At 38.4% G+C, this 22,051-nt stretch overlaps 1 protein-coding gene across 1 annotated transcript in view; it reads right to left on the bottom strand.

Moving 5' to 3' along the window:
* LOC105387045 (potassium voltage-gated channel protein Shaw) overlaps positions 1-22,051 on the bottom strand; it is a 174,602-nt gene that overhangs the window by 114,629 nt on the left and 37,922 nt on the right. Inside the window, exon 3 of the mRNA XM_038116817.2 lies at positions 15,028-15,160. Coding sequence (XP_037972745.2) covers positions 15,028-15,160 — 133 coding nt within the window. The remainder of the gene's footprint in view (positions 1-15,027; positions 15,161-22,051) is intronic.

Genomic DNA, 22,051 nt, shown 5'->3' on the forward strand with positions numbered 1-22,051 from the left:
CTATATAATATAACAAACTTGTATAGTGTATACACATAGATAGACTAATGTCGAAAATAGAAAATGATTCTATTTTATTCCATGTTAGGTGAAATTAATAGATAAATTTATTTATTTAATCAACCGAATATTAAGCCTTTCGTCATAATGACCAAGTTAGTATTAAAATAACTTTTTAGGTGATAAAAGTCAAATCCAGTACAAAGATAAGACATTATACCGCGCCAATAAAATTAATAACTTAATAAAAAACCGCATTAAAATAGCTTTATAGCTCAGTAGATATTTCAATTGCTTCGTACATTATCTATTTTACTTAAAATTATGTAAAGTTTCCCTGTAACTGTGATATCCTGTAAGTGACAAGAGGTAACGACGGTGAACGCCGCAGGCTAGCTATTTCCATTACTTTCCTGGAATTCACTCAAAATGTTAAAATGTCTCCCGCTTTTTAGCCATACATAGCAATATTATCACAGTTATTATTCTGTGTGACGACCGAATGGCGTAGTGGTTAGTGACCCTGACTACTGAGCCGAAGGTCCCGGGTTCGATTGCCGGCTTGGGCAAATATTTGTTTAAACACAGATATTTGTTCTCGGGTCTTGGATGTGCCCGTAAAATGGCAATAGGCCCGCCCCCTATTACATTGGGACTAACATAACACTCTGGCGAAAAGTGGGTGCAGCAATGCACCTCTGCCTACCCTGCAAGGGAGTACATTAGTACAAGGCGTGAGTGTGTGTGTTTTTTATTTTTTTATTCTGTGCTATTTATTCTAATTCTGTAAGGGGTTGTCAGTACTCAGAGAGTCAGAGACGCCTTTCATTATAAGAGAAGAGCCGTATCGCCGTTGTAGAATGGGTACTGCACGCACCAAATGTACGTAGGGTACATATCTAGAATCTAGATGTGCACATTTCCTCACGATGTTTTGGACGATGGACGGGCGAATGGCGTAGTGGTCAGTGGCCCTGACTGCTATGCCAAAGGTCCCGGGTTCGATTCCCGTCTGGGTCAGATATTTGTTTAAAAACAGATATTTGTACTCGGGTCTTGGGTGTTGATATTTAAATTTAATATGTATCTATCTATGTATTTGTGTAGATATAGGTATCAGCTGTCCGATACCCATAACACAGGCTCTGCCTAGCTTGGGGTCGGATGGCCATGTGTGAGATGTCCCCGGATATTTATTTATTTTCCTTCACCGTAAGCCGCATGAGTGTAGGTTAGGGTGTCCCGTCAGACCTTTTTTTTATTTCCCTTGCACAAGACCTCTTAAAAGTTGCGTATTCGGTCATATATACAAATATATCATACAAATAGTTTTTTTATATCTTCAGGCCTCTACCGATATTCAAACTTTCAAAATTTTGCATTTTTTTTTAATATCCACCATACATTTTTTTTACTTTTGAACAAAAATTTACCCAATAATGTGCTATTAGTGTATGTGAATATAATAACAAATGTCAAGATCATCGTTATTTGGATCAAAACTTCTATTTCAATCCAATAAAGAGCGAGTTATTCAATTACTGAAATTGAAAAGATACCCCTTTGACTAACAAATTTATAGCTATTACATAAAACATGAAGTGTTTTATCGAGTATTTTGGAAAAAAAATACCTACTTTTGTGTCGGTATTTTTTTTTCTTTTGAATGAAAAATTTCAAAATTGTTTCAAAAATTCAAATTGAGGTAGATCCCCCAAGATAACATGAAAATCTTTTTTTTTTTTAGCTATTTCGTAATCAGTGTAATATAACGCAAGTTTTGGTGCCTATTGTGATACTGTAGCTAGAAAACGAAATTTTCCCTTACTACGACGGGACAGCCTAGTGTTGGTACTTGAATCTAACATTTGTCCTTGCAAATGACTTATTGTTCGTAACAGAATTTGAACCCGTGTCCTCTCAAATAAGAGGACGAGATCTTGTCCGTTCACCACCAACTCTCATCCAAATTTTCATTGAGAAGAAAACATTATTTTTGTAACTATACTTATAGAAAATATATTTTTTTGTGATTTCAGAATAGTTCAATTGCCGATGGTAGGATCACTGATAGAATTTCACCCTACACAAAAACAAACATCGAAGTGAGGTCCAAAAACATGCGATGGGCATAAACAAAGCTGGTGCCTACATTCCATTATCTGGGATTACTACGGCAAGGTTCCATCTGCGGGTTTGGAAGGTAGAAAAATGGGTAACCACGGCCATTTGTTTACTTACAGGATTTCGGATATTTTGGGTTGGGTTGGGATCAAATGACCTACCAGCGAGGGGTTTCAAAAGAATTTTGGTATGATAGTTAAAGTTTTATTTCATAACAATGTGTGGCTAGATTTAATGTGTCAGCTACCTACTCAATAAAATAAAAAAAACTTATATAAACTCGTAAAGTTTGTTACTCTTTCACGGGAAAGCGATTCAAAAGTATTTTTTTAATGGCATAAGTTAATTAAGTTCATACATACATGCAGATTCAGATACATTTAGTATCAATGTTACAGCTTCGGGGGTAGCAACATGGATTAACACCTACCCTATTTTATCCCAGAAATTTCACGAGAACATGCATTAAACCAGTTTAAGTATGACTGTATCTACGTCGATAAAGATGCCGTGCAACTGTGTCCGCGTATTTTTATGCCAGCTTCACCACTTTAGCAACAACGAAGAAAACTAACATTGGCTTTAGAAATGGCACTATTCTGTTATAGTCCATTAGAGTCGTTTGTAGGAATAATCGGGATAAACTGTTTAATAAACTGTTTAATAAATAAATAAATAAATAAATCTGGCAATCAACTGAAGTACTGAAGTTACTGAAAATACCGTGGCACAGTGTGTACGACTTTTGTAGTAATGTTATTTACCGAGAAAAAGGAGGTAATAGTAAGAATGAGAATAAATACTCAAAAATCACGGAACTGATAAAAAAATAACTTGGAATAGCCGCTTCGAAGCTATGTAGCAATACTGGATACAAAATGATCAGAAAAATTTATAATACATATTATGTATGAAGCGTCCATAGTTGAGCGGGCCTCAGTGATTGTAACTGATCGCTGAGGTTAAGCAACAACTGACACGGTCAGCCATTGGGTGGGTGACCAATTTCAAGTGGTGCTTTTCTGGACGCTTCCGTGCTTCGGACGGCACGTTAAGCCGTGGGTCCCGGTTTCTGCTTCGGCAGCAGTCGTTAAGCCTAGTCAGATGCCTTCGGGCGGCTTGAAAACATCTGACAGTCGGGTTGCCCACTTACCCGACAACTCTCTCAGCACAAGCTTGCTTGTGTTGGGGTCCAACAACCCGCACTTGGCCAGCGTGGTCGACTAGGCCTACACCCTTCCTTCATTAGAAGGAGACCCGTGCCCCAGCAGTGGGGACGTAATGGGTCGTGATGATGATGATGATTATGTATTTATAGGTACGATAAATAAAAGCATTCGACTTTGATAAACTCCAGGGTGTTAAAAACTGTAGTAAGCCGAGGTAAGTAACTTGTATTCTATATCTTTAGGAAATTCGAAAAAAAATATACTTCTTCAAAGATACTTCCTTGGTCCCATAAATTTTTCTACGGGGGGTAAGTAAGTAAGTAAACTATTTTTTTTTACAATTTTTCAGATGTTTTAAAGTACGACCTACCTAAAACAGTAGGTACTTACCTAACTTTAAAAACTTTAGTTTTCCACCAAACAAAGGTTGGTTGGAAGAAATTGTTTCTTGGCAATAAGCCCGCCTCTGTATATACTTACTAGTTTTAAGTCCATTTTTGTAACTGTGTCTATCATTATACAATAAAGTGTTTATAATTAATAATAATAACTTTTAACAGTGAAATCTCTGCAAATTTGCCATTTACTGTACTTTTACGACCTGTACCATTACTATGCTAATTCTATGGAAATCTCAAAGCTACGTCAATCTTCAAACAGTAAATTGTGATTTTATTTCTTAGACCGATTCGAAATTTATGTAAGTGTCACTTAAGAAGGCTACTTTAGAATACGTAAATAAGTAGCTCCAATGGCATTATTAAATAACTACATACATAATTATCGTTAATAATATTCACGCACATACATTTTTAAATTCATTAAATAAAAATAAACAGGCTGTCCCATTTTAGTCAACGTCATTGGACTCATTGGTGATATAAACCACGGTTATGTATAAATATTTAAAAAATATATATTATTATTATCCCGGAATTCCCACGGAAAACGTTTTAAAGGTGAACCGTAGCTCGAGGACAACAGCTAGTATAGAATGAACTGGAGCGACTATTCCTCGAGTAATATCCTAACTTATTAATAGAAAGCTAAAAATATACATATTTAAATTGAAACAAAAATATTCATGGAACAATAATGAAGGAAGCGACAGATTCATGAATTTAAATCAGTATTTTATGATATTTTAAGAGATGTGAAAATGTATCTGTGTATAGTTTTTGGTTTATACTTAGGTAATTTATGAATATATTTTTCTGTACCTACAATGGGTTGAATAGCAGAAAATGCTTTAAACTTTGAGTCCACCCTGAGCATTTTTATTTTATTATATTTTTGTAATCATTAAAATCATATTACGAATAGGCAACATTTGCTAACATATGAGACGAAAATCCATTTCAATAATTTTAAGTGGACCGTATATACTGATGTTTATTCAAATTTAACATACGAGCAATAAGTAAACAAATAATAAATATAAATAAATAAATATAAATATGTGGGGACATCTCACACACGGCCATCCGACCCCAAGTTAGGCAGAACCTGTGTTATGGGTGTCGGACAGCTGATATATCTACACAAGTACATAGATAGATAGATAGATAGATACTAAATATAAATATCAACAACCAAGACCCGAGTACAAATATCTGTCTTTAAACAAATATCTGCCCCAGCCGGGAATCGAACCCGGGACCTTCGGCATAGCAGTCAGGGCCACTAACCACTACGCCATTCGACCGTCAAATGAGTATTAAAAAGAGAACGTTACAAATTGTAACGTTCTCTCTTTTAATAGATCAAAGAGTTAAGGAAACAAGTATTTCATTAGTATCTTTATTAATATTATCTCATATATCCGCTTACGGTTGTTTCTCTGAAGATTTGGCAGATATTACGAATTTACGAATTTTCGTATGTGTGCTTATGTTTAGATTTTAAATACATAAATATAGTTTCGATATTATTGGATCGCTCTGTTTTCACTTCAAAATAGTATTGTTTTTGTGAGTTTAAGGTTGATTATTCAAGATTATTACGTTAATTTGATAGAAATGCAACATTTTATTTTAAATTAATATTTATTTAAAAAATTAAGACAAATATATTATTATGTTTTTATATTTTTTGCACTGTCGCGCTTTATCTGCACGAACCTTAAAAACCGAAACAAACCAAAAAGAAACCAGCTAGCTATGAGGTTACTCTCTGAATACTCTAAATACTGTTACTGTCTCTAAATACTGTTACTCTCTAAACAAACGAGAATTGTCATGCAATCTTCACGCTTGTTACGAGTGCAAGCCCTCTCTACAACATATTTCGTCATACACATATTCAAAGGAACTGTACTGCTACTCTTGATACGCAAGACGGTTGTTCATATTGCGTTAATATTGTGCTCGAGTCAGAACCAATTTCAATTTAGATTTGGTACTCTTGACGTCTATTTGGTTACAATTCGGTTTCACTTAAAATTTGGTTATGATTGTTTGAAACTGTTTTATCGACTTTGTGAAAGAATGAATGAAAAGGAAAAAATAACAAAAACTGTCGTGAATAGTGTCAAGTTGACACTATCGAAGCGTCTGTAGTCGAGCGGGCTTCAGTGATCGTAACTGATGCAGTCATCTGGGCCCCACATGAGATGAAGTATGGTCTTATGTTGGAGCGAATTCAAAATAAATTTATTCGGTATATATACTTAAGACAGTATGGAGTTTACCCTTTTTATCCCCTGATGTATCCAACACTGTTCGTATTAGGCATGGTGGGCTACAACGAACTACGGGTAAGAAGGGAACTAGCGTTGATGACATATTTATTTAGATTATTAAATGGTAGAACATCAAACTCTGCAATATTGGGTAGGATTAGTTTAAATGTCCCGGACAGGTACGTGGAGCGGCGGCGGCGGCCGCGGCTGTTGGCGGAGCCGGCGGCGAGGACCAACCTGCTGCGGGAGGCCCCCCTCACCCGCGCCCTGCGCGCGCTTAACATTGTAGCGGAGGGGTTGGATTTGTTTCACTGTTCTCTGGTCGAATTCAATAGGAATTGTTTATACGTGCTGTGTTATGTTATAAATAATAAGATATAGGGTTTAATTTTAACTAAAAATTGTTTGCTTGCCTATCGCATTGGAGTAGCTGTAATGATAGGTTTAAGTTATTAAATAAATAAATAAATAAATAAATGATCACTGAGGTTAAGCAACAACTGGCACGGTCAGCCATTGGATGGGTGACCAATTTCAAGTGGTTCTTTTCTGGACGCTTCCGTGCTTCGGACGGCACGTTAAGCTGTGAGGCCCGGTTGCTGCTTCGGCAGCAGTCCTTAATCCTAGTCAGAGGCCTGTACTGTATTTTATTTATGTAGCCTTGATGTATGTAACAAGTGTATCATTTGTTGGTCTTCAAATAAATAAATAAACTCTTTCAGCACAAGCTTGCTTGTGTTGGGGTCCACCAACCCGCACTAGGCCAGCGTGGTGGACTAGGCCTAAACCCTTCCTTCATGAAAAGCTCTATGTCTCCACATAGTTCATCAAAAAGTTCTTTTGTGAGGCGGTAATTATCGACGAACTCCGCCTGTCCCATTTCCACTGCTTCGTCCAAATATCTCACCATTCGCCGCTGATTTTTGCGCCTCCGGATATCTCTTCGCTGCGCATTGCGCTAAATCGCTATTCGTAGTGCTAAATAAGCCATAACACAGCATCTTTAGTCTCAAATACCAGTACCACACAAAACCACACAAAATCGCCACTCACAAGTACAAAATACAAGTAATAAAGTTACTTTTTTCTTCTTGCCTTAGCGATTGCGTATATCCAGTTTGTTCAATATTGACAACTGTCAAAATGGCGGTCAAGAGTACCAACTTGCGTTCGTAACCGAATTTAGACTAGTTCACCCGAAAACCACCAAATACGGTAGGCAAGGTGGCGCTACCATCGTGTTCCAGAGTGCCAAATGACTCGAAGGCAATATTACCGCAATATGAATAACCGTCTTGCGTGTCAAGAGTAGCAGTACTGTATTGTGATTGCTTCATTATTCATTTAGTGCTGACTAGTAAATTCCAAAAGTTCCGTGGGACAGTTTTTAGTGTTGTGCTCCAATCGCGGTAGCCGAAGGTCAATCCCCTGATCATCGAGATCAGATAGTTATAATTAGTTTTAATCACTTCTATGTAATCATTTAATAATAATTAAATATCTCAAAAATCAATTTGAGTTTTTAAAAACCCTCTTCGGCGTCCAGTTATCGTAATTCGCTGAATACAACGAGATAGAATCGTGGTTAGCGCTGCAGTTTTGTTTTTCCGAAGCTTCAGAGCGCGGCTCTATCTCTTTGTATTAAGCATGCCAATTGCGTGAACTTTTTTGTTCTTTCATTTGTCGATTTATAGAATGACCCCCCTGTCTCATATTGCGTCAACCGAAAATGTTATGCGACACTGAAACAACAAGTTACCAAGTAATAACAATACGCATATTAAGTTGGTAACTTTGAGCATAAATTGAAAACACTTTAAGATCGTCAAGTTTTAGTGTGTAACTAAGCCTCGTTTATTGTTAGTTTGTACTGAATATGAACGTCTAATATTATTACGGTCTACAACAAGTTAAATGTTAGTCAGTCAAAGGATAAGGTAATTAGGGACAACAACATTCCAAATTTTAAAAAATAAATGAGTTCGTCATCTGTCCCCGTTGCACAGGAAGGTACGTTATTGCTAAATATGGCGCTGTATTTGGCAAAAAGCTCTTTAAACAAGTTTATCGACGTCGATAATGTACCCGTGCCGCGGCGCCATAGGCAGAGTACCTGTCCTCTACAAAGTTTTTATAATTAGGTAATCGTGAACAAAGATTGTTGAATTCAATATTTAATTCTTCTTATCTTAATAATATCTAGTCAACGGTTATGTAAAATTCTATTTTTGATAGCTACATATTTTTACAGTATCAGATATATATCTAATAAAACATCATTTACTTATCCAGCCGCACGTAAATTCAAAGAGACACATTTATTTGAGTCCCATAAATAAATATTTATCTTTAGATACATTTACACACTGGAAAACGTTAAATGCAGGAAAATTGCCGTCTGTTTGGAAACCAGATGTTTCCCGTTTCAAAAATAAAATGAAAATACATAGATAGGTAGATATATAAAATATTCTTTATATACGAGTAGTGGTTTCAATGTCTTGTTTCTGTAGAATTTCAGACAATTTGATGATGGCTAGTCACAACACGTTGTTAGAATTTCCTATTCTATTCTTCTATTTATTACCCGACTGCCGAAGGAGGAGGGTAATGTTTTTTCTTTATATTTAGGGGTTTCCAGTAAGAATTCAGGGACGAAACGTCGATACAAATCAATAATACTCATTATAGCATGCGATACTAGCTTGAAGTTTGTGAAATTATGTGCAAACGTCATCGAGACGTCATCAATACAAATTATTAATTGATTAATAGTCATTATAGCTATCCATTATGCCATAATTATACCCCTTTCTACTTGGTTAGTGCTTTAGTACGCAGTCTGATTTATCTGTGGTGTGGTAACTGTGTAAATTTATAGGTTGGTAATAAATCCCATAGTTTTTAAACATGCCTACATTTTATTAAGCATTTACACACATTGATTGATAAACGTTGCGATGGTAGGTAAATCTGTAACTAGTAGACTGCGTGACTTCTTTTGTTTATTTAGTTTAACGAATACAGTCAAACTACTAGACTTCTTTTGTTTATTTAGATTATATTTTTAAGCCACGCAATTTGTTATTCTGAAAAATTATTGTTCTACTGCTTGAAATTTAAATGTTGGTAAGTACGAAAACACTTTTTAAGTGACAAACAAACGATATAATATTTTTTTTTAAATATCTAAATGACAATGGGCGTTTTGGGACCTATGTTCAATAAAGACGAGACATACATCGTTGGATAGCTCTTTTCAAGTGAGCAAAAAAGTATTATGACGACAAATCCGTATAAGTTGTCCATTTTGAAATATATTCGTCGGAAGGAAGTAATTTTCTATGGCATTGCACTCTCTCTCCCAATGACAGTTAGGGTGTAATACACGTAAACACGTATTATTATTCTGCTAAAAAATACCTTTTCAACGACGAATCACTCATTTCTATTGGTGCTGGTCCCAGCTTCCATATATTTGTGCCCATCATCATTTGAAGCATGAAATTTCAGAAGGCCCCCTGAGTTCACCCTCTTTCGGCTTACTGTACCACTTTTTCAATACCCTGTAGAAACAGCAATGTGGCCTCCATCAACACAACCTTTGAGTTAGAATTCCCAGTAGGAATATTTCTCATCTCATGCACTATTGCACTGGCGCAGCTCCAGTCTAGGTCACGACTGTTTCTCACCATAAAAATTGGCATTATATCTCAAAATCGAAAACATTACTGAAAGAAGTTTAATTATTTTGGTTTTAATAAATACTTACCTAGGTACTTACCCAAAGAACGGTAATCAAATAATATACGCCACACTCGTGAATGAATGAATACCTAATAAGAAACAGTACCACAGATAATAACATAAAACAAGCAAAAACGATTACTATTATAATCCAAAGAAACATTAAGATTCGACTTGAATTTTATATCTTAGCTAGAGAGAACATAATAAAACATTTGTAGAAACGTTCCAGGTTTATTTGAGAGCATCACTGAAATGGTAGGTCGTCAACACTCCTAGATTATTGCGCTCTCCACAACTGTTACCTCGTATATTAAATTATTCCGAAATGCCAGAATAACCACCCCCGTGCAGAGCAGTAAACCAATTACAAAGCCGAAATTCAAATGAGAAAGCAGACGATTGGACCGCGCGCCAATTCTAAATTTGAAAGTAAATAAAGAGTGCTATTCGGGGAACACCAATCGATCGTTTGTAACTTTTATTTTTGTACTAAACCGAATTACAGAATCTGTGATTTATGCATTCGGCTAAAAGATAATAAAACGGTATGGATGTCGTAAAATTCATGGACTGTTCTCGGCATAAACACCGGTGTGCAAACATATAATTTTTGAGTGCTATCGGTAACATTGTTCGGTTTAAAAATGTGTGGCTATTTGTTTTCGTGCTGACAGGAACTAATTTAAGCTACATTTGCCGTGAGTTAGGTGGCGTGTTGTGGCGTCGGCACGGTGGCGGGACATTCCATTTCACGGTTTCTTTGTATCTCTTGACTTTATGTGCGCGTTAGGGCCGGCGTACACGCCTGGGTATTCGATCCGATTCCCGGATAAGCAAGGCCACATTCACATAAATCTGATTGATTTAAAAACTACCTTAAACAGTCATAAAGGTAAAAGTAAACGTTCTAAAGAGACCAAAATGGATATCAAACGGTATAAAACTATGTAGTAAACGGAAAAGGAACTTGTTGTGGGAATACAGAAGATCCCCAAATTGCAGAAATAAAACCTTATTGAAAACATACACTAGAAGACTGAAAACAATAATAAAACTAACAAAAAAGTCACAAAATAATTACTACATAAATAATTCACAAAATAAATCAAAGGCTACCTGGAAAATTATTAATGACAATAAGTGTACACCCCCTAAATCCTCCATAGAAAACATTAAAGTGGATGGGCAAACTGTATCGAATCCATTAGAAATAGCTCAAAAATTTAACGACCACTTCGTAGACCAGACCAATGTAAATATTAGCAGTGACAACGAATCAATTAATAAATCATATAAATATAAATCACTTTTGAGATGCAAACATAGCAACTCATTATTCATTAAACCAACAACACCAGATGAAATTTACTCTACCATACAATCCTTAAGAAATTGTAGCAGCACGGGGTATGACAGCATAACAACTAAGGCGATCAAAAGCGTGGCATCAGCTATATCTACTGTTCTCAGTTACATTATTAACATGTGTATAGAACACGGAGAATTCCCAGCTGAGCTCAAAACCTCAATCATTATTCCAGTTTTCAAAAAAGAAGATAAAGAAAACATGAACTATTATCGTCCAATAGCACTCATACCGATTTTCTCAAAAATATTTGAAAAAGTGTTGAATAAAAATCTATATTCATACTTTGAAAGAATGTCTGTTATAGCTCATGAACAAAACGGGTTTCGTAAAAACAGAACGATTAATTTAGCTATTTACAACTTCCTTCAAAATATAATGTCTAAGATTGACAGTAAAAAATGCACTTCCGCTGTATACATGGACCTGACGAAGGCATTTGATTTCGTAAATCATGAAATCCTGCTTGAAAAATTAGAAGCATATGGAGGTAACTCACTTTCATTTATTAAATCGTATCTAACCGGTAGAACTCAAATAACAGAAATTAAAAAAATATGTCCAAAAACTAAGACTGAGAAAGTCTATCAATCTAGTCCACGCGAGGTAAATCACGGTGTTCCACAGGGTAGTGTAATGGGTCCTCTACTATTTTTAATGTACATTAATGACTTTCCAAATATCACTCACCATTCTATGACTTTGTTTGCAGACGATAGTACAGTTGTCTTTACAGAAAACAATATCATTAGTTATGAAGATGACATTAATAATACACTTGAACATATAATTAAATGGTTAGCTGCAAATAAATTGACATTAAATATTGAAAAGACTAAATATATGATTTTTTATAATAGTAACTGTGACATTGATTTAAATATAAATATAACAGGACAAAAAATTGAAGGTATAGACGAAACAAAATTTTTGGGACTTTTAATTGACAAAAAATTGACATGGAAAAATCATGCTAGTAAAGTTTGTAAAAAATTAAATCAGTTCGCTTTTGCCCTATTCAAATTATCCAAAATTGTAAATCAACCTGCAGTCATGGCTGCCTATCACGGCTACGTCACTTCCACACTAAGATACGGCATTATATTCTGGGGTAATTCAGTAAACAGGGAGGACGTTTTCAAAGCCCAAAAAAAGTGTCTACGCGCAACATGTAGTCTACGAAAGATTGACAGTTGTAAAGAACAATTTATTAATCTAACTATTTTGACATTTCCGTGCCTATACATTTATGAGGTAGCAATATTCGTCAAAAGTTATCCTCACTTATTTGAAAAATTAAGCAGACGCAGCAACAAAATAAAAACACTAACGCATAAAACCGCTTTTTTTAGTAAAAGTATATTCGGAATGGTATCCAAGATATATAACAAGCTACCTGATGATCTACGTGACATCGGAAATATTTTGACTTTTAAAAAAAACCTACATAAGTTCCTTATTAATAAAAATTACTACAAAGTTTCTGAATATCTTGAGGAGTATAAATATTAGTTATTACTTAACTTAACTTTGAGTCCGATTAATTTGTTGGTCAAATCGATATCTAGGATTGTATCTGATTAATGTAATATGTGATTTTCTATGTGTATTGTGCATGCTGTGTCCTGCTTGTATCATTATTTTTTTTTTTTTTAATATTTTATTTTATATTTTTGTGTATACCTATGCATTAAAAAATTTGTACGTCTTACGACATAACATAGAGAAACACTATAAAAAACTATGTAATCAATACCTACCTACCTATGTTATACAAATAAAGAATTTTGAATTTTGAATTTTGAATTTGAGTAAAGTACAGTAACTTTAGTACAGGTTTCAATATTTTTTAAATATATTATTATAATAGAAGGTGGTTCGTAAGTTTTACTATGTACAAACGTGTATAGCTACTTATGAAGCTGTCTGTAATTATTTTGGTGTGTAAATATACCTAAGAATACCAATGAATAGGTTTTTCTATTGTTTGTATATTCTTCCAGTGGCAACTGCATTGTAGTTTGTGGCCATGGCATTTTACACCAATCTATTGTTGTGAAGACTATTGTTGAGATATTTTTAAATTTCCTACTACTATTTTATAGTAAAATAGGAAATATAGAACTCTAAAACTGGTAGGTATTTAAGTTAACGTTTTTATTTGGTAATACACTCACAAGCAATGAGAAAGTTCAATTGACAATAACACCAGATTACTCCTAAACGGAAAATGCTAGTTTAATGACGCCATCTGGAACATTAAAGTACATTTAACCGCGCATCAAAATGTTGCCAACTAAAAACGTATTGTGATCAAATTCAAAGTAAATGTTTAAAAAAAATTGCGACATTTTGTAAGTGGAACTTTTTCATTGCTCGCGAGTGTTATCATCATCAGCCTATAGCAGTCCACTGCTGGACGTAGGCCTCACCCAAAGCACGCCACTGGATGCGATCTTTAGCTTTCCGCATCCAATCATAACCAGCCACCTTTCGCAAGTCGTCACCCCATGTGGCCGGAGGGCGTCCCACACTACGTTTGCCTGTCGCGAGTGTAGCTTCAGTATATTTCTACACGTGGCAAAACCTGTGAAATGTTAGCTCTTATGCTAACAAGACAAGCAACCATTTTGAAACACAACCGTATGACGTATGAGTGAGTGTGGGCAGAAAGGGCAACGCGAATTGTGTAAACTACCAATTAGGATTAGTTTCAGTTAATTTAACTCCGTCTAGCCGTAAATTACCTACATTTAGGGATCATTTCGCTAATTTAGATCTAATTTATGAATTTTAAACAGACCTATTGTATTAAATAATTTTAAAATAAAGTGAGCGGTGGTAGCTTATTCGGGTAAGCGCCTGCTTCTCAGGCCAGGGATGCGGGTTCGGTCCCGGCGCTGTCATATTGGTACAAATTAGTTCTTTGGAATTTAAGTACAAGGTACACCATCGCTCTTACGGTGAAGGAAAACATCTTGAGGAAACCTGCATAATTATATATGTATAATGTGTAGGTACCGTACGTGCATTGTACTCTTTCAAAAACGGTACAGCGAAAAGCGGGTGACTTTCTGACTACCCCTTCGGGGATTATACTGTCGCCGTGAGCATGTGTATATGTCGCAGGCATCTGGTTTAATCTCCTGTTTGATTGAACTGCTAGCCCGTTCATTGGATGACGCTGCTTAGTTGTATGACTAGGCCGAACGTTGATAGCACAAGCGTCACAAAACGTCCAACTAGTTAGCTGATTTAAAATCAGTCAGGTGGTGAACAAAACAAATATGGCGTCTAACAGCTAACAGCTGACACAAAAAGCACCTTTATTGATAGTTTTTTGCAAATAAATTAGCTTTAAAGTGCGTTATTTGTGTTAAAATAGTGTGACAACATGGATTTACCTATTATTACGCGGCGGGCGGATAGATTCAAAGAAAAAAATGTGGCGAAACTAGATAATTATGAACAACAATATGAAGGTACATTTATTGTTATTGTTTAGTTAATTTGTGAGATAAGAGCTTTGTAACATAGTCTTTTTGTTGACTCTTGTCTGGTCATGTTCACCCTAACCAGACATTACAAAGTTGCTATACTATATCCCATTCAACGACTTCGCTGAATGATGTTCAGTCAAGACGTCGAACGTTACAATCAACGACTTGACGAGTTGTCCTTTAGTCATACAACTGAATAGCGACATCCAATGAACGGGCTAGTGGTTCAATCAAACAGGAGATTAAACCAGATGCCTGCGACATATATATACCTTCTACTCGTGCGAATTAACTGTGCACCTGACTGACAAAAACCAGAGGTCATATTAACTATTTTTAAACGAACCCGGAATGACCCCTGGTCCTTGCTGGACAGGTGCACAGTTAATTCGCATGAGTAGAATGTAACCTAAGGTGCTGTTCACACGAGCCTCTCACCTGCGTGTCCCTGTGTATGCTGTAGGTGGACCAGCAGCAAGGCTCCACCTGGTTGGAGTCCAGCCCCCAGAACTCCAGCTCCTCTTCGAACAGCGGCCCGCACACATTCGTGGGGTAGTGGAGCTTGCCCGTCCTGTAACGAGGTTTACATTTTACACAAACCCACATTTTTTATAAACTGTCGCGCTTATAAAAAATGGCTAGCTAACGGAGAGGTAGAGATGAGAAAGCCAGGGTTTAGCTTGACATAAATTTATTTAGAAGGTCAACGTAGGTTAGTCCTACCCACACGATCATTCACTTTTCAGTCGGTACGGATAGGGACTGCCCTGAGTCGAAGAGTATCGATGTGGAAGTCCTCTTCTCCAGAGGCCAGGTAGGTAGGTCGAACACGTGGCATAGTTAATAGTAATAGTTAATAGGACACTGGTAAGTATACAAGACTAATGCCCTGTTTCACAATGTCTGGATATTGGCTACCTGATGGATAAAATACATGCTGCCACTCTCTATAATTATGTTTTCGACAGTGACAGCAAGTATTTTATCTGACGGATAGCCGTTATCCAGACATTGTGAAACAGGCCCTAAATTGTTTTACCATAATCTCCACGCTTGGCAAGCGAGCTGCGGCTGCTACACGGGTTCGTTATCGATGTAGATAAACTCGTTTAATTAATATTATAAATGCGAAAGTAACTGTCTCTGTCTGTCTGTATGTCTGTCTGTCTGTCTGTCTGTCTGTTACTCTTTCACGCCAAAACTCTGAACGAATTTGAATGAAATTTGATATACACATGATCTAGACCCTGAGAAAGAACATAGGCTTTTTATCCCGGAGTTCCCACGGAAAATCATTTTAAGGCGAAGCGAAGCTCGCGGGAACAGCTAGTACATAATATTTCCTTCGGTATTTTCCTCGCGAGCTTTGAATTTCTTCTTTACTTTTATAATATGGAACATTCTCGCCATTCTACATTGTCAACTGAACTCGGATCGTGTCATCGTAACTTATGCTCGGAGTATAAAGTGATTGTGAAGTTATATATGAAGAAGTGGATATTATATGTCAGACATATAACATTCTTGTTGAACTCCCCTTATAAAATTGTATGAATAGAATTCCATACGTGTTGAATTTTATGTAAAACTCCTGTTGGGAATAAAATACTTTTGTAAAGGGTTTTTACGTTTCAAAGCAGTCACGAGTCATAGGTACTCGCTTTCAGAGGTCTTAGTGTAGGTTTTTTTACTGATCGAACAGTGAAAATCGACTCAAATGCTAACGTTGCAAAAAGGGTATACTAAGCCGAAATCTACATGTGCAGCATAGCATATCTAAGCCCGAAACTGAAATCGTAATTTTAAAATTCGCGAAAAAAATATATCATTAATATATATAGGTTTCGGCTTAGTATACCCTCTTTGCCACACCCTGTACCCGTATCACGAAAATTCGAGCTAACGAGTAGAATCGAATGCGAGTGCGACTATTGTCAACTTGACAGCACTTTCGAACACTTTTTACCTTTCGAATGAGTTTCGAAAAGAATGACCACAGAGTAAATAATATTATTCTGACAATGACCTATGGAATGATAGCTGTCAAACTTTCGCAAATCTATACACCGCCATTTTGTTGTTGTCAGGTTGACAGCACTTTCGAATAGACTATCGAATAGAATGTGCTGCGTTTTTTCCGGATAGCTCTACTGTATACATACATAGTTCGACGCCCGACTTGCCCTTGGCTTAAATGTCTCAGAGTAAGAAGAAACAATCAGTGTCATATCACGAGCACGTGCCACGAGACATTTGATTGGACGATTTTATTATGAGAGCTACGGCCCGCCAATCACTTAGCTTGTTGCCCGTTGAATTCGATTTGAGAGTTATTACTTTATTAGATTTTCAGAAATATTCAGAATATGAAATTTCATGAAATGGTTGGGTTGTTTATTGAAAGACTTTGTTGTTAAACTGAATAAATTAACGTAGATACATTATTATTCACTGTCGAGCACTGTAAAAATTCAACTTACAAAAGTATACCCATATCGGGGGTATTTTATACCCCCAATGATTTAAAAGAGAATGGTATCGTAGATATTTATGTATTTTTTTTGTTTATGCTAAGATTGATTTACTTACATCAAACGAACATACATTTACCGTTAGAACAAATGCATTCTTTCTGGAAATAGAACCTGGACACACAAAAACTGGACGTTTTGGGTACACCTTTCCCTTTAAAACGTCCATGTTGTTATGAATGCCACAGCTGCCGTGTTCCGTGGGTGCACAGGGGGGTCACTTTATATTACGAAAAACAAAGTCTCGGAGCATTGCACGAGCCACAATTCTATCTCGTAGTATTAAACGTGCCGATTGCAAGACAGCTCTCGTTCGTTCGTTTTTCGTCAGTATAAATAAATAAACAAATATGTGGGGACATCTCACACACGGCCGTCCAAACCCAAGCTAGGCAGAACCTGTGTTATGAGTGTCGGACAGCTGATATATCTACACAAATACATAGATAGATAGATACATACTAAATATAAATATCAACACCCAAGACCCGAGTACAAACGTCCTTAAACAAATATCAATCCCAGCCCGGAATCGAACCCGGGACCTTCGGCATAGCAGTCAGGGTCACTAACCACTACACCATTCTGCCGTCTAGAGCAGCAGTAAAGAGTAACCCCACTGCCCCGGGGGCACAAGCACCAATTAGTCCGGGAAACATCTCCTACTCGGGACTACACGGCTTTGTCGGGGTATAGCGCTTATTTTAGAGCTGTATTTAGAATAGCTCGGCAATTCCGAAGCCATGGTGGATTTGCAGTAGTATAATTATACTGCTGAATGGTGGGGAAAACATATTCTAGGTATATTATTTAACCAACGTTAAAACCCCCCGTCATTCAACACTAAGCACCGCATTATTATTGAACGGCTAAGCCAATTTTGATAAAATATGGCTAACAACATTCAGGGTAACATTACCTATGACCTTAAAAAAAACAACTTGTATATCAGTTCTGCCGTTTGGGAGATAGGCTACTACAGACAGATACACAGACCCACAAATTATATGTTACAACACCCCTCTTTTTCGATGAAGGTTAAAAACATTTGTTATTATTGTAGTAGCGCTACCACCATGGATGGTTTTTGGAGTTTTTATTTTATTTATTACACAGGTATAATATTGATATCGATTCTGAAGGCGGAAATTTTAAATTTAGAGACGTCAAAACCTTAATTTCTTTGTTTAAAATTCGACTCTATGCTTGTTTCCGTAAATGTCATTTTATGCAAGCAATTTTTTTTAGTTTGACAGCGTTAAAATTAGAATTTCTGCCTTCAGAATCAACATCAATGTGATACGAGTAGTATTTCATATTCCTAAGCACAAAAGTTTTATTAGCAAAGTACACTTTACACCTCACCAAGTTTCATTCTTGGCGTTTTTCCTCAAACGAGAAAAATATTTTGCTCCAACTTTTACCATAAAATGTCTGTTTACTGGTGAATAAAAATGTATGTTTGTATAGTATATTAGCTGTTTAGCTCGTTGATTTTTAGGTCAATAAATTCATTGCAATGACCGACTGAGACTTTTAAACCAGAAAGTCTTTCAAGTTAAGTAGAATTTGTATGGTATGCAGTTTTGTGATTAGCTTGAGTAGAACTTAATTCATGTTTTGTTATATTTGAGTCCACTGAGAAACTGACCCTATAGAAACTGGAGAAAAATTTTCACTTATTTTTTACTACGACTACCTCTTGGGGGATATAGTGAGCATATCTATGTATGCATGTATAAAAAAATACGTATTTGTCACTGGCTTTATTTTGGTAGATATTGATGGCAAAAATTCACAGGTTTTGTCATTTCTGAGAATAATTTCTTTCTTATTCAACTTCCTCATGAATTCGTCTCAACAATATGTAACTTGGTCTCTTCGTTCAATGTTTTTTGGTGAAGTCACAAATTACTCTCTGTCATCGCCTTGGCTTTTGTTTAAGACCTCGTTAAGATCATCCATCATGACTGTGTCCGGAGCAAAACAATAAGAAGAAGAAACAAAACAACAATGATTGGTGTTAAATACAGAGATACAGCGAGCAATGAAAAAGTTTCCAGCTTACAAAATTCCAACACTAAATGGTCTCAATTTTATGTATTTAATTAAAATATGATCTCAATATTTACGTTTTCGGTTGGCAATATTCTGGTGCACTGTCATCTCTAAAAGATGCACACTTGAAGTCCTTAGCTAGAGCAAGAACTCTCGTTCTTATAATAACTATGTGTTCGTCTGATTTTCTGATTTAAATCGACCTTAATAGGTAATTATGAAGACTATAAATATTATTCTTTCTAAAAGCAATGTTGATCGGTTAAACATTTACCTAAGTTTTCGTGGCAAGTCCGATTATTGTACAAAAGTGACTTAGGTAGAACATTCACCTATTTTCTGTTCCCAACTCAGGGTTGCCAAGGCAACGTTTTTGCTCGTCTTTTGTGACAAAAAGGCTATTCCTGCTAACAGTGAACAACAGGTCACGCCCCCTCATTTATTAGGTAATAAATAAGAACGGAAAATGAGGTTAGGTAATATTCTGTTGGGTACCTTTATTTTGATTTATTCATAATACACTCACGGGCAATAAAAAAGCTCCACGTGCCATTAACGTTCTATAATGTCACAGGAACTATAACATACAAATAAATATATTTGTAACATCACTATCTTTAGTTTTACCGCGAAATTAAATCGCGCGCCAAAATGTTAGCGTCCCTCGCCGCCTCGCCGTTTCTCGCGCAGCTTCTCTGCGCATACCGCGTCCCGCGCGCTCACTCTTCACCCCCGCGCACACCCGCCCGCGCCACTGGCCAGCGGAGCCCGCGCAGGCAGTCGGCGCCAAACCTTATTCCCGGCTGGATCACGCTCGCTTGCATCCCCTTCGCGAATTATTAGTTATACGCAAAAGACTACCTCAACTGCTATTTACGTGTCTGTAGAACCTAAAATATACAGTGAACCTTGTGTATTCCCTGAGTTTGATTCCTATCTACCACTCCCACGATAGGACTATCTCATAGTGGTGCCCAACTAGTGGAGATACGTATAGTAAGTGTGCGCGAGTGTCTTTTTGCGAAGAACAATATGGCACCGAAGAGAGGACGAGCGAGGCGTTGCAACCTCGACGACGATGACGACCGCACCCGCACCGGTGAGACCACGGTGATGACCCGCCCCGGCGCGCCCAGCGTGCCCGCGGCGCGCGCCCCCGCCGCCTCCACCACCGTGCACGGCCCTCCCGCCACGCCCGGCGCGCCCCACGAGCACGCGGCGCGCGCTACCCCCGCCGCAGCCGCCGCTACGCTCGACGCGCCCGCCTGTGTGACCGCGGCGCAGCTCTCCGTGCTGCTGGACATCATCGCCAAGGCCGCCGAGACCAACCGCGTCCTCCTGGAGAGGATGACGAGCGACCCCCGGACCTGCACGCCGCCCGCCCGGCGCGGGCCCGGCGCCGCGAGCCCCCCCGCGCGCGCGACCGCGACTGACTACCAGACGCCACCGCCGGGGACGTTCGCCAAGTGCACGGCGAGATTCGACGGAGCCGGCCGCAGCGCGGACCAGCTGGACGCCTTCATCGACGCGGTGCAGGTGTACAAGGAGTGCGCCAACGTGTCGGACGAGCACGCGCTGCGCGGGCTGCCCATGCTGCTGGAGGGCGACGCCGCCGTGTGGTGGCGTGGCGTGCGCGCCTCCGTCGCCAGCTGGGCCGCGGCCCTGCAGCGCCTGCGCGCCATGTACGGCACTCCAGTCCCGGCCTACAAAGTTTTCCGTGCGATATTTTCGAGTGAACAAAATGAAGTGCGGTCTGATGTGTACATATCGCGAGTGCGCGCCCTTTTGGCACAGCTTCCGTACGAGCTATTAGAAGACACTAAGTTAGATATAATTTATGGACTTTTAAGTTACCATCTAAGAAAACGCATTCCCCGTGAAGGTGCTGCAAGCGTTGATGAGCTCATTGTTAAATGTAGGGCGGTTGAAGAGGCGAGTCGCGAGGTGCGCAATTTTTATAGTAATAACCCCTCGATTGATACCCATAAAAATCATAACCCTTCGGCCGCGACCCATAATTGTTTTAACCCGCCAAGTGCGGCGCCCTGTATAAATGTAAATAACCCCTCCGTAGGCCACAATAGATTGACTGACAGACCGACATACCTACCAGTACATAATATACCGACGCCCTCCTCCTCCTCTGGCCCGAACGGCGCTACCAGAGTACGGCCGCGTTGTGCATACTGTAGGAGACTTGGTCATCATGTCGATTACTGTAGGACAAAGGAGCGCGACACTGTAGAATCGACCCCCGGCAACCCTCCTTTGAGTCCGGGTCATGCAGTTAACAGTCAGAGATGCGAGCACGAGTTTTTATCCGCCGAATTTCAAGGTAAGTACGACCCGCGCCCACTGGTCAACATTAAAGTTGGCGGTGCGCTCGGTGCAGCCGTGCTCGACACAGGTGCCACACATAGCATTGCTAGCAACATGCTATACGGCATCATGTGCAACAAGGGGGTGAAATTTGAAGAAACTTCTCACACCGTGTACCTGGCTGACGGATCGAGACAGCTGAAACGAACGTTGGTCGGTGCAACACAGGTAAGTATAGGAGGCAGATCTTTTCAAGTGTCATTCCTCGTGTTCCCGGAGTCTAACACCCGCACGACGCTGGGGCGGGACGCCATCATCACCGCCGGCATAGTGCTAAACTTAGCACACGGAGTTTGGACGTTCGGCGACGCACCCTCACGTCAGTACAAGTTCGAGACTGCAGTCCGACTTCGTACCACTACCGGCCACATTAGGCCAGGCATAAAGGTAGGTACTCATCCACCTAAAATTTTACATCACCGGCAGACTCCTACGTGGTTCAGGCGAGTCATACCGAACCACGCCAGCGATGCCAGGCCTCATACCAACCCTTT

The sequence above is a fragment of the Plutella xylostella genome, chromosome 3 (assembly GCF_932276165.1).
Source record: "Plutella xylostella chromosome 3, ilPluXylo3.1, whole genome shotgun sequence".
Lineage (NCBI taxonomy): Eukaryota > Metazoa > Arthropoda > Insecta > Lepidoptera > Plutellidae > Plutella > Plutella xylostella.